This window comes from Beta vulgaris, chromosome 6 (genome assembly GCF_026745355.1).
Source record: "Beta vulgaris subsp. vulgaris cultivar EL10 chromosome 6, EL10.2, whole genome shotgun sequence".
Taxonomy (NCBI): Eukaryota; Viridiplantae; Streptophyta; class Magnoliopsida; order Caryophyllales; family Amaranthaceae; genus Beta; species Beta vulgaris.
Window position 1 is genome coordinate 63478899 of NC_079207.1, and position 15902 is coordinate 63494800.

Here is a 15902-nt window from a genome sequence, read left to right on the forward strand (position 1 = left end):
TTGTACAATTTCTATCATACCCCTAAATAGCTGGTTCAATACATAAAAGTAGTACTAGATACTCCCTCCGTTTCAAAATATAAGTCGTTTAAGGTTTTTGCACATAGATTAAGAATTTAGTTAATTTTAGTTAGATTTGCATGGGTAATAAGAATTGATATTAAGTATTGTATTGATAATACAAAATAACCTATAAACTTATCTTGATAATATAAAGTTGCATTTAATCTTACATTGGTATTGTAATGCCTTATATTTTGAAACAAATTTTTTTAGCTAAAATGCCTTATAATTTGAAACAAAGGGAGTAGTAGATAGCGTTGGTGATATATTAAATTTTTTATTGACACCTATATTATTGAAATTTGTAAGAATGTTGTGTAAATGAAGGATGAAAAACGTTTCACCAATTAAAAAAGTTTGTATTCCTCTCACCCGTATACAACCTAAGTGTGAACTTCTCTAGAAAAATTTGAGATTATTCATAATCTTCTACAAAGCATAAATCTTATAGTGGCCACGAAATGCCCTAAATGTCATATGTCCGTTCCAAATCATTGGACTCTCGTGACCCTGGGAGGCAACACATGGTCTCCGTTACTCGAGCCTCGAAAACGTTAGGAAGGGTTATCCTCTAGTTTTTTTTTGCGATTTTGACCATTTTCATACTTTTCTACGCCGTCAAAAAATCCAAAAGCGTCTCTTATAACTTTTAATTTTGGTAGTTTTGGGACCATTTTTAGATTTTTCCGAACACAGTCATATTTTTCTCTTGAAATCCTCCTAGAGGATCAAACATAACTTGTAATGTATCACAAATGTGTGGGACCCTTTGCATTGTCTTAGAGTAGCTATAACTCCTTTTTATACTTTTACGGTGCAACCCTACTGGCCACGAAATGGTCGTGAATGTCATATATCCGTCTTCAGTCATGGGAGTCCTATAGAATGACCTCCCATGTCCCCGACAAGCATCCCATAACCTCTAGGGACCGAATCCTCGAGAAGTACGAAACAGACGTGTATTATAACCTTCAACTTAGGCAGTTTAAGGACAATGTTCAGATATTTGCAGGCCCATCCATATTTTTCTCTTGAAACATTCCTATAAGATCCAGCATAACTTGTAATATAACACAAAGGCTTGGGACCCTTTGCATTGACAGGGAATAGTTATGAACACATCTTTATATACTTTTACGGTGCAACCCCAAACTGTCCACGAAATGGTCGTGAATGTCGTCATATGTCCATTTTGAACAATGGGAGTCCTTTGGAATGACCATCCATATCCACGAGAAGCATTCCATAGCCTTTGGTGCACGTACCCTAGGAAAATCTCACAGTGTGTATATAACCTTCAATTTTGGCAGTTTTGGCTAACCCCTTTATAGTTTGTATAGGGAAGCTAAAAAATGTCCCCGAAATCATCATATGTTCGTTTCAAGCCACTGGATTCCTATAGAATGATTTCCCATGTTCCTGGAGGCATCCCACAGCGTCCGGTGCTAGGGTCATCGAAAACTCCGAAAACATGTATATAACCTTCAATTTTGGTAGTTTTGTGACCATTTTTGTATTTCTCCGAGCCCAATCATATTTTTATCCAGAAACCTTCATATGGTATCCATCATAACTTGTAATTTATCACAAATTATTCGTAACCTTTGCATTGCCTTAGAATAGCAATAAACTCTCCTTTATGCTATTTTAGAAGTCAAACCTAAAATGGCCTCATAGCCGTAAATGTCATTATATATCCGTTTCAAGCAATGTGATTCCTATATCATGACCGCCCATGTCATCGAGAAGCATTACATAGCTTCTGGTGCCCGGGCCCTCGGGAAGTCCGAAAACATGTACTATAACCTTCAATGTTGGTAGTTTTGGGACCAGTTTAAGATTTCTCTAGTCTCTACCATATTTTTCACCTGCAACCTTCATAGAGTATCCAATATAATTTTTAATGTATAAAAAATTATTAGTTGCCTTTGCATTGCCTTAAAATAAGTATAAACACCCCTTTATACTTTTTTACTAGTCAACCTTGAAATGGCTCCGAAATTGTCGTAAATGTCATTATATGTCCATTTCAAGCCATGAAATTCCTATAGAATAACCTCCCATGTACTCGACAGGCATATCACAGCCTCCGGCGCCCGGTCCCACGAAAAGTTCGAAAGTGTGTATTATAACCTTCAATTTTGGCAGTTTTGGGACCATTTACTGATTTCTTCGGGCCCTATCATATTTTTCTTCTAATATCTTCATAGGGTATCCAACATAACTTGTAATGTATCACAAATGATTGGCGACTTTTGCATTGCCTTAGTATAACTATAAACACCCCTTTATAATTTAGTATAGGGTGACCCCGAAATGTCCCTGAAATTGGCGTAACTATCATCATATGTCCGTTTAAGCCATTGGATTTCTATAGAATGACTTCCACGTTCCCGAGAAGCATCCCACAACCTCCGGTGCTTGGGTCATCAGAAAGTCCGAAAAAGTGTATTATAACCTTCAATTTTGGCAGTTTTGGGACCATTTTTGTATTTCTCTGAGCCCAACCATATTTTTCTCCTGAAACCTTCATATGGTATCCAACATAACTTTTAATGTATCAGAAATGATTGGTAGCCTTTGCATTGCCTTAGATTAGCTATAAACCTTCCTTTATACTTTTTCACAAGTCAAACCTCAAATGGCCCCGAAATAGTCGTAAATGTCATCATATGTCCGTTTCAAGCCATGTGATTTCTATACAATGACCTCCCATATGCCCGGGAGGCGTCCCATAGTCTCCGGTGCCCGGGTCCTCGGGAAATCCAAATACGTATATTATAATCTTCAATTTTGGAAGTTTTGAGACCTGTTTCAGATTTCTCCGGGCCCAATTATATTTTTCACATGCAACCTTCATAAGGTATCTAACATAATTTGTAATGTATCAAAAATTATTAGTAGCCTTTGTATTGCCTTAAAATAGCTATAAACACTCCTTTATACTTTTTTACAAGTCAACCTTGAAATGCTCCCGAAATAGCCGTATCATATGTCCGTTTCAAGCCATGGGGTTCCTATAGAATAACCTCCCATGTACCCGAGACTCGAGAGGCATATCATAGCCTCCGGTGCCCGGGCCCACGAAGAGTTCCAAAACGTGTATTATAACCTTCAATTGCGTCATTCATTGAAAAATGTTTCTTTCCGACCAAACAAAGTCACTTAAAAGATAAGATAATTGTTCAATAAGAAGGGAGGAGTTGTACCTAATTAAGGCTTATGTCTCTTTTGTCTTTCCCTATTTGGCTTATGGAGACTTTGCTTTTCTTTATTAAAAGGGACAATACAAGAATCACCATTTCCCTTGTTTTAGTGCTAATCTGGTGTATTTGCTATGGGTTCTCTTCTTTCAAATGTTGTTTCTAGATCATTTGCAAGGTACATGAAGGCCATGCTCATACTGTAGCATGCCGGCAGCCGGAAGAGGACTATATATATGCTACTAATGAATTATGAAACCTAGAAGTCCCACATTGAAAGATTGACTAACTATTAGTGGCTGAAACATGCAATCGTCTTTTCAATATAAAATTAGAACGATAAAGAGAAGATTAACATAGCTCTTGCATATTACACATAATTCTATTACATAATTGGTGCTGCTACCTTGTTGACAACACAAAGACACAAGTTCTTCATTGATCATCCTGTTACAGTTAATACATAAGCCTTGCAATCATGTTCAATTTTACTATGTCAAATAGTGAAAAATCCAAAATCATTCACACTAGCTAAAGTTTACATCATAAGCCTTAACACCATTAAGTGCAAAAACCCCAAAATGCTTCTCATATTCTTCCCCATCCTTCTCATCCTCATCAAACAAATCAAACAAGAAAACCTCCACTCCAGCACTAGGCCTCATTGGAGTTCCAAAGTCTCCTAGTGCCCTCTTAACAACATTTCCATTATAAACCCTTGCATTTTCTAGGCTCGCCGCCTCACCACCAGCCGTGGGCCACCCAGTCTCCGTCACCACTAGTCGGATCCCACGGAACCCTTCCCTCTCCATCGCCGCCACGAACGAGTCTAACGTGGCGTCGAACAAATTATTGTAGAACAATCCATTATCCAACAACACACCTTGGGTGTTAAAAAGAGCATAATCTAGTCCAATATCCTTTTTGTTATTAATGTAACTAAAAAAAGGGTATACATTGATCATTAAAGGAGAATCATGATCTTTCAAGAATCGTAACAAGGGAATTATTTGTGGTAAAAGATCAGGATTAAAAGTCCCATTTGAAGGAGGGAAAGAAGTGCTAAGAACAGAAGCAGCAAGTGGGGTTGAAATCTTGATAATTTCATCCAAACTTAGTGATATTAATGCTTGATGAAGATTATAAACTGATGGGACAACAAATGGGGTGTAATATGGATCTTTTATAAACACTTCATTTCCAATGGCTAAATATTTGATTTGGGTTGGTGGTAAAAAGGCAAAAATGTTGTCTTGGAGCCATTGCAGAGAGAATTCAACAGGGTTACTTGCTAATAAAGGCAACATTTCATTTGGGACTCCAATCATCAACTTAATCTCTGAGTCTGAGAAAGAATTTAACAGTTCTGGCTCGGGTTTAAAGATTCTAACTGTCGTAACTTCGTTCGATTGGAGGAGAGACACTATGGTGGATGGTGGTGGAAGGTTGTTTCCTATTCTTCCATAGCATATTCCAACAGATGCAGCTGCAAATACAGGGGAGATCTTATTAGTATGGGATTTATTACTACTTCTTTATGTAATACTTCACGTGTTTTTTTAGAAGTAACATTTGCCTTTTTGGTGAGTGCATTAAATTAATGGTTTACTGAAATCGAATTATATTACTCTATTTTTTTTTTTACTTTTTACAATTGTTTTTTCTACACAATTTTCAAGATTAACTAAAAAATCATAAAAAGTTGATATTTAGAAACACAGTAATAATTCTAATAAAATCTCACATATAATATTTTATGTACTTAGAAAAATTTGAAAAATTCTCAAGTAAAAAGGGATATAGAAGTATATTTTCATCATCAAATATAAAAGTTACGGAAACCTACCACTTGAAGGCGAGAAAAGGAAGAAGAAAAATACAAAGGAAACAAGTGAAGACAGGGAAAAGTTAGCTATCATATTTGGAACAATGAAGTAAATGATATGCAAGCTAAAATGAAGGATACAAGAGAAATTTTTTTAAAGATGGGATGAAATTAGTTTGAGGAGTTTGAAAAATTGCTATTTTTGGGTTAAGAGTTTGGTATGAACAGTCAGCTTTTGTTTAAAAAGGATCATGTATGATTAGTGTTTGTACCTTGGGATCTGTTCCCTCTTCCCACCAATGCACTAACTGTTTGTAGTTTCACCTCATACATGCTGCCTATTTAGGTTATTTTTTTGTAAAAGATGTTGAGCTTCTTTCTATCAACATATGGGAGAAATAACTTTTGCATTGGTGCATGATAATGGGCTGGTCAAATTATTTTTTCAAGATAAGATAGAAATCTACCTAAATCTTCACTACCTTCTTTCTCTTTTTTGCTAATTTGTTTTACACTTTCTCTTACTTTCATGAGGGTACCTGCCAATAATGTTGTCCTAATTGTAGTTTCTTTTTCTACATCTAGGCCTCAATAGTGCATGTAGCCTGTAGATGTGGAGCGTTTGCAAGGTTTGACAAGTTTGCAAAGCAAACATAAACTGATGTTAGTTTAAATTTAATTAGTGATAGTAGTTTGAAAATTGTATATGTATATATGAAATGTCTCTTTTTTCTATTAGAGCAATGTCAATGGTGATGGGTTTGATCACCAAATTTTCCTACTTACTCATGTTTTGTTCATTTAATGAACAAATGTATCACCTCCACTTGCTGCTCATAAGAAATTTCTATATGAATTTTGGTAATTGTTTTTTTTGAAATAGGGATTTCTTGGGAAATTCCGTGGAAATTTCCACGAAATTTCCCAAAAGTACACAACAACAGCCACGTGGCAGCTTGCTACTAGCTGGCTGTCTGTCATTCTTCCCCTTTTTTCTTCAATGCAAGGTGATGAGTTTGTTCACCATGTGAACAATGACATAATTTGTCATTTGGTGAACACTTTTATGTCACCAATGGGATCCAAGTTTTGTTCAATCCAAAATTTCAGATTTTGGTGATGGGTTTGATCACCATTGGCATTGCTCTTAGGTAGTTAAGTTACCGTCTCTTGTACGGAGGGGAGGGGAGGGGAGAGGAGAGGACAGACTATGTGTTCTTCTTGTAAGGGTTGAAAGTCGATTTTAAGATGGGATCAGGGGTGATGCCAATATACTTAATTGTCATTTGCTGCTCATAAGAAATTTCTATACTTAGGAAATATAAATATAGTGCAACTCAAATATGATGTAATGAACAATATGAGATATACTTTTTCTGAAGTAAGATGAAGTCTTTAGCTTACAAGTAGAGGAGGGAAATTAGGGTATCATTCTGTAAGGGTGAGAATCGAAGCCTATCATACATGGTGGAAAGAGGATGTCCGACCATTAAGCCAACTAAAAGAAATATACGAGTGATATACTCCCTCCGTCCCAATTTATTTGCTACATTTTGTCATTTAGGTGTGTCCCAATTTATTTGCTACAGTTGCAACTATTTCCATATGTAGTACATAGATCCCACACTTTATTTATAAATTTGCCATCACTCCCTCCTTGGTTTTTGTAAATATTTCCATATATAGTACATAGGTCCCACAATTTACCTATTTGTTTTTTTGTTAATTCTTGTTATGGCAATGGTCCCCACTTCCTCCTTTTCTTTGTGATAAAGCAAATGTAGCAAATAATTTGGGACGTAGGGAGTAATTCATTTTCACGCTTATACATGAGTGGTACATTAAACATTATGTACGAGATCGACTAATATGGTAATACTGTGTTAATATGACAAACTTGGCATTCTTCATCACTCAAGAAAATTGTTTATAATCAGCAAATTAAAACTTCCAAAGTATCATTAAATCAGCTCTAAAAAGAAGAGCAAAAGAATCATTCTTAATTCATAGTTCATGTAGGTTTTTTACATTGGAAAAAAAGATCTTTTACCGTGAACTTGGACCATTTCATCTTTTGTAGCATAGTGACGCTCAATTAAATCATGAAATGTGGCCAAAATCTGGTAGCAGATGAAGCAATGAGGCATCAAGGCATGTCAAGTATCACAGTAGTTCTTATATCAATGTTCTGTTACGAGTACTATACTGTCTGTTTGTCACCATGTTTCTTATTGTTCGCATACTCAGATTAAGATAGATAACTTTATCTCAGAAAAAATTACAAAATTTTCTGTAAGGGTGTTAGGTTAGGTTAGATGAGAGGTTATTAAAGAGGTCCCTCACTAATGCTCAAAGGGTAGCCTCACTAATGAAATTCCCCGAATTCAAATTAGTCGAATCAAATCCAAATCACTTATCAAATATTTAGATTTGTCGATAGTTTCAATTAATCCTAACATTATCGACCAAATAGTATTTCAATCAATCTTCCTAGTAAATAATCCATACAATAAGCTGGAAAACACCAGGTAGAAATTGTTGCTAGTTCACCTAACACTCTACGAGGCTAACATCATCATAATTCATAGATAGAAGTATATATTCTGTTCATTTTTTTCACACTCGAATAATTAGGTTCGGTACCAAGGATGACTTGGCTTATTTGTTAAGATCGAGGTGATGTGAACGATATAGGTCACAGGTTCAAATCCCTCATCCCCTTCTTTGTACTGCCTTCGTGAATAATATGGATCAATAAAAAATAAAATATTAGGTTCAGTTTTGTAAGCTGAAAGGTGGAAGTGGGTATGGGCTGGTCCAGCATGCGGCCCGACCCGGTACGATCCAGCTCGAGGTCCGACCCGTTGTCCGCTATATGGCCTGGTCTTGTCACGGTCAAGAAATTTTATTTCAAGTCTGCACCGGTATGAGCCCGCCTAGATGGCCCATGAGCCGAACACCCATTTCCTTTGTTTTTAGCCTAAAACTGTCAGAAATCTAAAAAAACAACATAAAAACGGGCATGTGAACAAAATCTGGAAATTTCAGACCCGTTTCGGCTCGTCATTTCCTCAAGCCTGCGGGTCAGAGCCCGTGAACAGGTCCGACCCACGCCAGGTCTACTGAAAGGCCACTCATTTGATTTGGATGGATTTATAGGGTATATATTCGATTTGCCTACTTTCTAATAGGGATAGGCTGCCTTTGTTACTATACGCTATTCTTTACACCAAGCTTCATTCCGTACCTTTTTAAGATGCTCACTCAAACTAACAATGGAGCAACATGTACTCCATGTCCATCACTTTGCTTTCTTGTGACTTTTGGCATTGCGCTGGACCAAAACAGAACTATAGTCTAGCCAAGTAACATCCAGGATTCTACTAGCTTACTGCCCAAAAAGGTTAATAAATTTTAGTCCCTGCGTGCAAACATGTGTAGGAGTGTAAATGTGGAATATGAGTACACACAAGCTTTTATATGATTCTTTCTTCAAAACTGTGTTAATCAACAATTGGTCGAGTAATTTTTACACCATTAATCTGAAGTTCAATTGCGGGTGTATTAAATTACTGTGACTTTGGAATATCTACCTCATGTTTTAAACTCAATATAATGTTGATCAATCAAAAAAGAATAAGTCATGTTAGAAAAGACAATACGTAATGGCAGAAGAGAAAGATTTCAAGACTGTGTCGTGGTAGGAGACCACTGACTTGAAAGCATTACGGTCTGACAACGGTGGTAATCGATCTAGCCGGAACGCTCCCCAAGGTTGACATAGTAGCCTAGACTGGCACCACTAGCAGAATAAGCTTTGGAGAAAAGCACGAAACCCAGGAAAAGAGACAGAAGAGAAGGAAGAGAGTGTTTGTTTTTGTGTGTCTTAAACTGATCAGAAGCACTGATTTTATAGGAGAAAATCAAGCCAAAACGGTCAAACCGTTTATTTGGGCGGATAATAAGGGATTGGCATCAATCCTAAACAATCACACACGTGTTCAGTCCCGGGTCCAAAACTTTAGCTAAGTAAAGTCCACAGTCCTGGCCCAAGCGGCGCGCGATAGCAAGCCCAAACCATACATGACATCCAACCACAAAAGCATCTCAAGTACCAACTAAATAAAAGAAAAGAGGGAGGGAATATATAAACAAGGAGTCATTCCCTCCCATAAGCAATGTGGGACAATAGAATAAAAGAAGCTAAGGCTTTTCAAGCCTTAACTCCAACATGTCATATGTGTTATAATTTAATTAGCATGACGTGTTGGTGGGTATAGTGGAGACAACGGAAACTGGACAACGATAATTTGGGTTCAAAAAGCAGCTCATGTTAATGGAGACTGAAGAACGATAATTTGGGTCAAAAAATTAGCTCACTAGTTGCTTACGGGAATAGTAAGCAATAATGACTATAAATATGATTCTCGTTACAAACAAATTGAAGGTCTAAATTAATCAATTAATTATCAGAACTATAACAAATGATTTCAAATTGTTTCCAAATCCGATCCTTGATTGATCTATTAATTATCTACCCATTATGATAAGTCAATTTTGTTTAGGTGAATACTGACTTTTTATAATAGTTCCATCCAATTGATAACACATTTAAGCTTTCTACATAATTTATTTATCAAATAAAATTCATGTAGTGCTTTTCAAATAAGTACTATCAATTATCAAAAGATAATGAAAAGTGAGAATCAATACTACTCTCATTTTGGCCTGGTAGTAAACTCAAGAACTCTTGATACTTTGATTTGCATACCTTTATATTTGACCTAAATTAGTTGCAAATACAAATTTCTTCAACCTCTTTATAGTATATTGTAGCCTTTGTAGGAAGATGTAGTTGAGGAAGAATGATAGTCTCTATTGATAAGAAGACGGCAAACGAATAGTTCAAACCGAATTTCATTTGGTAATTAATGTAAAATATACGTAATTACGTATATAGGTTATGTTATGAGTCATTTGAATAAGTTTCAGCTCTCTTTTCATATTTTGGCTTTTTTAATATTGAGATCTTTTTTCAATTAGATTATAATCATTATTACTTATGTTAATTTATCAGTCACATAAACTGTAAAGACGTCTATTTATCCTTCAAATTATATCTTGTTGAGCATTGTTCACATTTAGGTAGATGGGATAATTCGTATCAAGTAATCCTAAAGTCTAATTCCAACTAGTAGTTGTGAAAGACTTATATCTTCCCTTTGAATTATATCTTGTTGAACATTATTCACATTTAGGTCGAATATTTCGTATCAAGTAATTAAACCTACCAAAGGTCTAATTCCAACTAGTTATATTTGTTTTTACCTCTAATTTTTGCATGCATGCCTTTAAGGATGGAGTTGGGTGGATTCTTTTCTGATTATTGGAGCCTGTGATGATAATAATGATTAACTGATCTAGCAACTAATCCTAGTTATCAAGTAATCATGCTAAGACAGATGAACCACAAAAAATCACACCACATTCTGTCAGAATCATACTCTATGAAAAGCAAAGAATAAAGATTATTGATTACTCCTTATTGTTCGGCGTGTTGAGTGTTCCCTTTTGCTAGGCAAAAGCAAATCTCTCAAAAGAATATTGTCACTACTGCTTCAACTCAATTTTAAGATTTCTTTGGCCAATTATTTATTTTTTCAGATCAATGTTTTTTTTTTCATTTCTGCATTTTCCAACTATACTTTTTAGTCAAGGTGCAGTCTATCTAATTCGTGCTTAATTTTATTTTGACTGTAAATGAATTCCACAATACTGTTTCAATTCTTTTTGTTAAAATGAAAGTTATCAAGTTCAAATATTTGAATCTATACCATCTTTTGTTTAATTAGCATCGGAAAATTTAACCATATTTTAATAGTTCTTTCATTTTAAAATAAATGAAACACATTTTTTAAGAAAGCTCCTGCATAAAAGAGAGTAGCTTTTATTTAAAAATGGAAAAAGTACTTAATTTTAAAGAAAAGAAAGGAGATTTAAGTAATTTTAATTATGAAATTAACTATAACTCTCCCCCTTTTTGTTTGGTTCAAAATTACCACTTCATCACCCATTGTAGCATACTAGCATAATTTATTGCAACATGATTGATATAAAGATGTCATCTTTTTTTGTTGCTATTTAAAAGATCATTTATTCAATTTAGATCTTTCTGGTAAAATCTTTAACATATATGAAGTAGTAATTTGTTAATTGATGAGCAATATAAATATCATTAATATTTGGTTCAAAACTAGAGTTGCATGGTTTATGGTCGTTTGCTCATAAAACAACTTTAAGATGGGCATATTATACGTTATTCTCGCTGTACCTATTTTCTTTCCTCCTTTTTAGTAGTTTAAAATAACAAAAATAAATTTTAATCAGTAAATCTATAAAAGTAATTTCAACTTAGTTAAAAAAAACAAGTGAAATGAACTAGGATAAACCAATTATTTTCCAAATTCTAATATGGATTTCCACTACCAATCACAAATCAGATTATCTCTCTACTTAACTGATCAAATTCTTTCCGACTTTATTTGTTTACATTATTACCATTATAGTGACTACTAACTACTAAGTAGTGACAAAATCATTTTGGGTGGAGAGGGTGAGTGCTAAATTGTCAATATTAATCCCCTTATCATTATCAAAATTAATCCTTAATTAACATATGAAAGGCCCCCCAATTGAGAAGCACTAATTCTAAAAAGCAAAAGTTGATGATCAATATGTTTTAAACAACACTTTCTTGGGGACACACTGTGAATGTGGGTGGAAGCCCAAAAATGATTGCTTTCTCTTCATACAAAGCAGAAAAATCAGGAAAAATAGGCCTTAGTATTCCTTCTATTCCGCAGCAAATAAACAGTAAGGAATAATCTTTACTTAAGCTTCTACTTTCTTTTCTTTATTAAAGAAACAAATTAAAGCAAATCCCCTTAAACTCCTACTTTTTGAATTCAAAAAACAAAACCAAAAAAAAAACCCTCCTTCATATCCACTTCTACATAAACCACATCTTCTTGCAAAAACTAATGCTAGCTTCTTACTTTAGCTTAGCTTCTTCACATCACATTCCATCATTTCTCTAGCTTTACTCTTCTCCACCCCTTTAAAAACCTCCAAATTCACCCTTCTTTCGACATAATTAAGCTCGAAAACTCGAATTTTTTTGTACAAAATGTCAACCTCCTTTCAAGCTCTACCAAACCAAGGACCACCCCAACAAGGGATGATCTACCCAACAACACCAGCAACAACAACAAACCCTTCTACGAGCAACGTTCGAAACACCTCAGACGATCACTCTAGTGGATCATTTGGGATGGTTTTCGTTGTACTAGCAATCATATTAATAGTTTCTGCTGTTGCTTGTGTTCTAGGGCGTTTTTGTAGTAAGAAATCTCAAAAGTCATCCAAAACTCACCAAGGTAGTACTAGTAAGGCACATAAACAAAGCCATGGCGATAAACACAACCGCAACAACAACCACCCTGTTGATTATAATCACAACCACATGAAACATCATCAAGCACCTAACAATAAGAACAATAATCATCCCAAGCATGGTGGCCGGCCTAAAGACCGAGACCTCGAGTTCGGATACCGGTCTAGAGAAGGCGATATCACACTTGGGTTTGAGCCTAAGACAAGGATGAATAATCCTACTGCTAAAGTTGCTAATAATAATGGAGATTTTAGAGTTGATAGCATGGGAAGAGGTCATCATGGAGATGTTAGAGTTGATAGCATGGGAAGAGGTAATCATGGAGATTTTAGAGTTGATAGCATGGGAAGAGGTATGGAGTCTCATCATCATGGAAACCCTAGAGATTTTCCTTAATTATTATGGATTATAAACATTGAAGATCTCCTTCATAAACATCTTATTTATCTCTGTAATTTTTTCTTTTGATTAGCTAGATTATGGTGCTTGGGAGTGAAAAATTTGTAATGGTATATTTTTATATGACAAAGATTGTCATCTGAAGTAAGTGATAGTAATTAATTTTTTGGGTTTGTAAGCAAATTTAATTTGCAAGATCTGTTTCTTTTTTGCATAATTGGTTGTTGGTTTTTCACTGATTTAGCCCAAAAAAAATGTTAAAGTATTTAGGAATACAAAATTTTACATCCTGTAATAAGTAAAAATGGCAGCTTACTGTATTTGAAGACTCCAATTTGTAACACATATACTGTCAGTCTGTCACTGATGTAATTTTAAATATTGACAATCTTGAAAATGTTTGATCTGAAATAATCTGATTCTATCATTGTAGAATTAATTATCCCTGTTTTTTGGCTAGATAGCAAAACCATATATATTTATCCATTCTCGCGAGAGGAATGTCTGATGAGGGTATGAGACTACAAAAATTATTAGAAGAGACAATCTAATTTCAATATAAAAGTAGATTTAGTCATTAAATGGATTAAACTAGTCACTAAAAGAAATTACCTAATCATTATTGGGTTAATTCTCTTTTTAATATTGGGCTTATCATTGCGTAATTTTAATTTAAAAGTAATCGATTTCTTACAAGACAAATCATAAGACTAACACAAAGATAGACCGCAAATATATATTTATATGATCCATAACCAAATGTCCAGCATTAGCTATTCAAGCTGTTGTGAAAACATCTTCTCTAAATATATGTTGTATCTCACAATTGTCAAAATGTTGAAGATGTAATTGTGTGTCTCCAATGATGTGGGCCAATTGGCAAGGAGGGTATCAATTCTTTTGAAGCAACATGTACTACTACAAACTCTCACCTTCTATGTATAGATCTTTTGCTAAAGCTAGAAGAATACTCAAGCTAGAGATGGCCAACAGTGCGGGCCAATCCAGCCCATGCATCCAACCCAGCCCACCTCGTGGGCCGGGCTTGCAAAAAGCCCGGTCCAGTCCAGCTCGAACCGTGAAATTGGTGGGTGGGCCGTGGGCCAGATTTCTTGAGCCCAACCCACTAAAACCCGCTACTAAAACCGCCCAGCCCGGACCACGAAACCGGTCCAACCCAACCCATGAACCAGACCAGCCCAGTCCAAGTTATTATTGAACCAAATTGTGTATATTTTAATCAAGTTGTATATATTTTATTCAAATTGCATATATTATAATTCAGTCAAATTTTAAAATAATGAAACTATTCATTAATTTTAATAATTGTATATATTTTTATTCATTAATTTTAATAAGTGTATATATTTTTATTCATTTTAAAGATTTTATATAACAATAATGAATAATTTCAATGATTAAATAATTTTGAAAAAAAATATCCCATGTCGGCCCGCTAGCCCGGTCCAGCCACTAGACCCACGAACCGCCAGAAACGCTTCTCGAACCGTGAAAACCGGTAACAGACCGGTGCGGGCCAAGACTTTTCACCCCGCGGACCAGCCCACCCAACCCATGAATTTCACGGTCCGGTCTTGGGCCGTGAAATCTCACCCCAGCCCGCTCCGGCCCACAATCGAGCCCGCCCAGCCCGCACCAGTAGCCATCACTACCCCAAGCTTTCTGCTACCAAAGAATGGGTGTTGCCCAAGAAGGCAAGAATTAAGCAAATACTTGAATAAATGGTCCAGTTGAGGTTGAGATCACAAATTCACAATCCCCATTTCCTCTTAGCTTGTGTCACACTCCTAATTTTGCGTCCGAATCCTCTATTGTTTTATTAATAAAACTCTACAAGGTAAAGTTATATCTGAATCATACATTTTAATATCAAGACTTATATGGTTGGGAGGGGAAAATTAGGAGTGAATTTTGATGATAAAAAATAGGAGGAATTTTGGAAAGATAATATATGAAGTATGAACCATTAATATTACTCAAACTCTATCTTGTAGAGTTATTTTAGAACTCTAGAGAATCCAAACATCCTATTTTTGACACCTAATCCATATAAAATAACTACCTTATGAAGTAATAGTATTAGTAATAACTAATAAGGGTGGGCAATGGATTTAATTAATGCACCTAATCGCTCTCTAACACAAAAATAAAATTGAGAATGGGTGAGGTGTCAAGATATTACGTATCCTAAACTAAATATAATATTAATAATATACTTATTTAATATTATTAGGAAACTATATTCGTTTCCTTATTAGTCTATAACTCTAATATAATATAACATAATATAATATAATATAATATACTTACCAGATGAGATAGAGGATCTCAACTGGTCATTCGAGTCCGTAAGGATTACTCCAGCTGATCAGGATGAGTTAGATTCAACTGATCCACTGATATATAGCTTAACGAACTTTTGCGGCGTAGGCTTCCAAGCAGTGGATTTGAGAGGGAAGGGAATGGATGATGGGCCATTTGTTGAAAGAGAATAAGGCCCTATGGACCATCAGGGCCCAATGGGGGATCTAACGTTCAAGTCTTAACTACCACCAACCAAATTTTTTTAGTTTTTACTATTATTAAATATAAACCCCCACTTAATTATGTAATAAGATTAATATTTTGAGATAACCCACCTTGGTGAATTTGGTTGTGATAAGGTTTTTGACAAAAAGAAAAGAAAGAATTGATAAGATATAGTGTTGATGTTAAAATGCAAACTGTTGTGAAAACAGTGGAATGACCAATTCCATTGTTGAACACAATGAAGTCCACTGCCATGCATTCAATGCATGGTAAGTTTTTCTTGCCGTTATTTTTGATTTATGCAAATACACAGTAAGGTTTGTGCCTATAAATACTACCATTTGTAAATACACCGAACATCAATACAATACAATACTCTCTGATAAATTTCTCTCAGTAACATTCTTTC

The 15902-nt window shown here is 35.1% G+C and overlaps 2 protein-coding genes across 3 annotated transcripts; one reads left to right on the forward strand and one right to left on the reverse strand.

Moving 5' to 3' along the window:
- Window positions 1-3602: 3602 nt before the first annotated feature.
- Window positions 3603-5519, reverse strand: LOC104897382 (glucan endo-1,3-beta-glucosidase). 2 transcript variants are annotated; one of them, XM_010684247.4, is made up of 2 exons: window positions 5364-5519; window positions 3603-4752 (listed from the first exon to the last, which is right to left on the reverse strand). In XM_010684247.4, exons 1-2 carry the CDS (start codon window positions 5422-5424, stop codon window positions 3794-3796), a joined length of 1020 nt encoding a protein of 339 aa, XP_010682549.1. In that variant the 5' UTR covers window positions 5425-5519; the 3' UTR covers window positions 3603-3793. The 2 variants fall into 2 exon arrangements, with proteins under 2 accessions (XP_010682549.1, XP_010682548.1); XM_010684246.4 differs by lacking the exon at window positions 5364-5519 and adding an exon at window positions 5113-5281 and having other exon boundaries at window positions 3605-4752.
- Window positions 5520-11942: 6423 nt separating this feature from the next.
- On the forward strand, window positions 11943-13107 carry LOC104897383 (mediator of RNA polymerase II transcription subunit 2). The gene has a single exon (XM_010684248.4). The coding sequence runs from the start codon at window positions 12278-12280 to the stop codon at window positions 12938-12940; it is 663 nt and encodes a 220-aa protein (XP_010682550.1). The 5' UTR covers window positions 11943-12277; the 3' UTR covers window positions 12941-13107.
- The last annotated feature ends 2795 nt before the right edge of the window (window positions 13108-15902 follow it).